General features: G+C 41.9%; 1 protein-coding gene across 1 annotated transcript in view; it reads left to right on the top strand.

Annotated features, from left to right (window-relative positions):
- Positions 1-5,000, top strand: part of si:dkey-233k19.3 (dynein axonemal heavy chain 11) — a 120,140-nt gene that overhangs the window by 47,156 nt on the left and 67,984 nt on the right. The window contains exons 44-46 of the mRNA XM_062992363.1: positions 662-812; positions 2,122-2,253; positions 3,606-3,779. Of these exons, the coding sequence (XP_062848433.1) occupies positions 662-812; positions 2,122-2,253; positions 3,606-3,779 (457 nt within the window). The remainder of the gene's footprint in view (positions 1-661; positions 813-2,121; positions 2,254-3,605; positions 3,780-5,000) is intronic.

Raw genomic sequence — 5,000 nt, 5'->3', positions numbered from 1 at the left:
TTCTTCAATGGTCAGGACCACCACAGAGCAGGTATTATTTAGGTGGTGGATCATTCTCAGCACTGCAGTGACACTGACATGGTGGTGGTGTCTTAGTGTGTGTTGTGCTGGTATTCGAGTGGATCAGACACAGCGGCGCTGCTGGAGTTTTTAAACACCGTGTCCACTCACCGTCCACTCTATTAGACGCTCCTACCTAGTCGGTCCACCTTGTAGATGTAAAGTCAGAGACGATCGCTCATCTACTGCTGCTGTTTGAGTCGCTCATCTTCTAGACCTTCATCAGTGGGCACAGGACGCTGCACACGGGGCGCTGTCGGCTGGATATTTTTGGTCGGTGGACGATTCTCGGTCCAGCAGTGACAGTGAGGGGTTTAAAAATCCACTCATACCAGCACAACACACACTAACACACCAGCACCATGTCAGTGTCACTGCAGTGCTGAGAATCATCCACATCTAAATAATACCTGCTCTGTGGTGGTCCTGACCATTGAGAAACAGATGGACTACAGTCAGTAATTGTAGAACTACAAAGTGCTTCTATATGGTAAGTGGAGCTGATAACATGGACAGTGAGTGTAGAAACAAGGAGGTGGTTTTAATGTTATGGCTGATCAGTATATATTATAATGTAATACTTTCTGCATGATTATGGCAGGTATGTGAGCAGCTGGATTGACAGAAGGGGGTGTCAGACCGAGAGAGCTCACCTCACTATCCTGTTCGATAAGTACGTGTCCCGCTGCCTAGAGCAAATCAGAAGCTCATCTAAAACCATCGTCCCCATCACAGACATCAGCATGGTGCAGGTAAAGTCATTCATTCATTCATTCATTCATTCAGTGTCTGTTTTACCACCGCTTTATCCTGGTCAGGGTCTCAGTGGGTCTGACGCATTGGACGAAAGGCACACACACACACACACTCACACTTAGGCACTTGGGGTCATTTCTAGTAGCTCCAGTTGACCTGACTGCACGTCACTGGACTGTGGGAGGAAACCGGAGCGAACATGCAGAGAACATGCAAACTCCACCTAGGGGAATCGAACCCTGGCTCTTCTTCTTGCTCTGAGGCGAGAGTGCCACCCACGAGAAATAGAGCCGTGTGCAAAAGTTTTGGCACCCCAGTTTCTTTACATTAACTCAATCTAAAAAAATAGAGGACAGGTTTTGTATCAGATCAAATCGAGGTTTATTTGTCACATACAGAGTCATACACAGTACAACTGGCGGTGAAATGTAGATGGGAATTTTGCTATTTTTAGTCTTTGTGTTAGAATTTTTACCCACTTTTCCATTTTAAAAAGCTTTAGCTTGTGTTTCTGAAAGTAGTTTATGGTGGACTTTGATGTTTGTTTTGAACAAGGACATAGATTTGTACATTGGATGGGAACAATTGAGTAGGGAGTGTTTCCAGCAGTATTAACAACTGATGGAAACACTGATGGATCCTGAAGTTTTGCAATACTAGCGAGTGTATTTGTGCCTTTTTGAATACTGGGGGAAGTGTGTGTCCCCGAACATAAGGGATTTGTGCACGTGTATATTGTAGTTATAAGCGGTGAGGGTGGAGGAGGAGGAGTAATCGCTCGTGTCTGAGAGACGCTTATAGTCCTGATTGAGCTCCATCTGCATCAAATTCCATCTTTTTGGAGGCTGAAAAAGCTTAAAGGGGAAGAAGATTCTCATGTGATGATGATGTGATGCTGGAAAAATGCATCGGAAGGCGACGATGTAGAAAAGTGATGCAGTTTGTTTTTCATTTCGTAATAAATAGAGTTAAAAAGTGCTGAAACTTCTTGAAGACCCTTGTGTGTATATTGTGGTTACAGCTCCGTTTTGAATCGTTGTCTTGTTTTGGAATGCAGCCCTACTTTAGTTTTGATTTATTGACTAATTGTGTCACATTTGCTTGCATAATTTGTCAATATTGATCAGAATTCTTTTTTCTATGTAGCTTTGCAACCTTAAAGCAGGTTTGATTCACCCTGTGCTAAACTGTTAGACATTTATTGTATTAAATACTGCTCCTTCTTTCTTTTAAACATACCTGACTGTATACAGTACACTGTATATATTATGGCTCTGGCCTGTGTTTTGTCTCTCTCGTCCTCAGACGTTGTGCTCGTTGCTGGACTCTCTCCTCGTTCCTGAGAACGTTCCCTCGGACTCCTCACGTGACGTCTACGAGACCTACTTTGTGTTCGCCTGCATCTGGGCTTTTGGTGGAGCTACATATCAAGATCAGGTACAGAGGGTCGACACGGGTCACAGAAGTCCTCCTAGGCTTAGATTAGATTCAACTTTATTATCATTGTGCAGAGTAAACAGGTACAGAGCCAATGAAATGCAGGAGCATCTAACCAGAAGTGCAGGATAGAGATTCTTTACATTTATTACAATTAAAGTGCAGCAGTGAAATGAAGGAGACAAACATACAGAGTAGTAACAGATAGTGCAGTATATATTTACAGAACGAGTGATAAAAAGTGACTAAAACGTGAATGAAATGCACAGGTAATGACCGAGTATGAATAAAATATAGTATATAACTATATATAATATATACGTTATTGTTTGTGCTGGTGGAAATGAATGGTGATGAATATTTAAGAATTTGAGGTTTGATGTGGCTCCGTATGCCTCAAAATTCTCATTAATACCCAAACTTCAGATTAATACAGTATGACCAGGTTCCCAGAAGTTGAAGCATTTCGATTTAGCCGTAACATAATTATGATACAGCGGTACCTTGTAACTCGACGTCCCCTAAACTGGAAATCTTTGAAACTCGACGCCCCTCGGCGAGGAATGTGTACCCTTAAACTCCACGTGCATCAGGGAGAACTAGGTTGACTCGTGTCGGCCGCTTTGCACAGCAGAACAAGTGGGTGAGCGTTAGGGCGCGTGTTCACATGAGATGCGTTTTTGCACTTTGGGCATCTTGGCAAACGCAGAAATCGCGAGCCCAATGCAGAAAAGGTGCGCGGTGCTTCTCATGTGAATTCACCCTAACTGAACTCGCTAAGGAATACGGTATTCCAACATCGAGCATCTCCAGCATTAAGAAGCGTCAGGAAACAATAAAGAAGTAAAACTTTTACTGTATTGTTATTGATGTGTAACTGTTAGTAATTGTATTTCAGTGTGTTTATATTATATTTGTGTTATTTTCAGTGTTTAAGTGTCAAAAACAACCTCATTATTTTACATGAGACTAAAATATCTGCAGCTCCACGGGACCATGGACGCATTAACAGGTTCTCCAAACATCCAACGTCTTTAAAATTACTTATTACTACTTATTTTAGCGGGAACATGTCTGATTTGTGATCAGATTGATGTTTCTATGCACTCCGTAGATACTAACACAGAGGTTTTAGGGCTTAAGTCAAGTTTAAACTGACTGGTGCACAGTGGAGAGTTATTATGGTGTAACAAATCAGACGTCTTATATACTCGTCAGGTGCCCAGACAGTTTTTATAAATACTAATTAATTTAATTCTTTATGGTATATTAGATCATTTAAGATGCTTTTAAGACCACGTAGGAAAAACATCTTGCATTTTTTACAGTTTTTTTATTATCTTCCCTCGTAGCTCCGTGATTACAGAGCTGAATTCAGTCAGTGGTGGACCAAAGAGATGAAGAGCATCAAGCTCCCGGCTACCGGCTCAGTGTTTGACTTTTACCTGGACCCCCAGACCAGACGCTTCTTACCCTGGGCCGACAGAACCCCCCCCTTCCTGACGGAGCCGGACGTACCAGTACAGGTCTGAAACCAGAACCATATTGAACGCGAATGTCGTTCAGACTTCGGAATCCACCGAGCTGTGTTTACTTTTTAAATAGCACGCCGGGAATCGTTCCTACTCGGCGCACAGCTTGACCGGTCGCTGAGAGAATGTGCACCCCCCGCGGCAAGCCGTTTTAATTCCACACAATAACAGGCTAATTTAGAGCACTTAGCACATTAGAGAGGGTCAGTGAGCAAAGTGAAAGACAGCGGCGGTCCCGGGCACGGGGTCAGTCTCCTGCCAATCACAGCACTGGATCTGATTACCCAACCACATGAGCAGTATCACTCTCTCTCTCTCTCTCTCTCTCTCTCTCTCTCTCTCTCAGTAACTGCATGAAATGAAACTTCATCTGGTATCTCTGTTCAGCACCGTATCCAGTAACACACACACACACGTCACTACTCAGAACGGGTTCGGGTCGAATCTCAGGCACCTGTTTCATTTGTACGAGGTTTCTAAGTGGAGGATGAGGGTACATGAGTAACAGGACCTAAAATTAGTAAATACATGATATATAGGAGCATGGAGAACATGCTAAAGCACTAGAACACCGAGCACAGTCTAGTGATTTATCACAAAGTGTTCTTATTAAAATGTAGAATAAATGTGGGTAACAGGAATGAACGTTGAGACGAATCCTCTCAGTCAGAGTTACAATATAATCAAACGTACAGGAGGAAAAAGGGAGAACCTACTAATGCTCCTCCCGTGAGGAGATACAGATGATGAACATTTCTGATGTAAATGTGAGCTGATTGATGAGAATATTCTGACATGTTTATGATCAGGAGGATGAGTATGTGAGGGTAACAGGACTGAGGGGATTTGAACCACATTATTCTACATTTCTGATATAAAATAAAGATTAAAAACATGGATGTGATCTGGAGTCACCGAACGCTGCAGGATAAAAGCATTTCTGACTGATTTTACTCTGATATTTATACAATTTATCTATAAAGTGTCGGGTTAGAGAGAGGGAACGTGATCTAACACTATTATTTAGTCTTATAGGGGTTTTTTATTAATGTTTTAAATTATAGATCCTAAATGTGCAGTTAGATGAATGTTGCTTAATTAAAAATGCATTTAAAGTTAATTTTCATAAACATTTATACATATAAAGTTCTGGGGACTGAAATGGCACCAATTGGGCTGTAAGTAAAATGAGATGAATGTTTGAGATGAATGTAA

This window comes from Trichomycterus rosablanca, chromosome 3 (assembly GCF_030014385.1).
Source record: "Trichomycterus rosablanca isolate fTriRos1 chromosome 3, fTriRos1.hap1, whole genome shotgun sequence".
Classification (NCBI taxonomy): domain Eukaryota; kingdom Metazoa; phylum Chordata; class Actinopteri; order Siluriformes; family Trichomycteridae; genus Trichomycterus; species Trichomycterus rosablanca.
The sequence above is the reverse complement of the archived record's forward strand: the minus strand, read 5'-3'. Positions and strand labels throughout refer to the sequence as shown.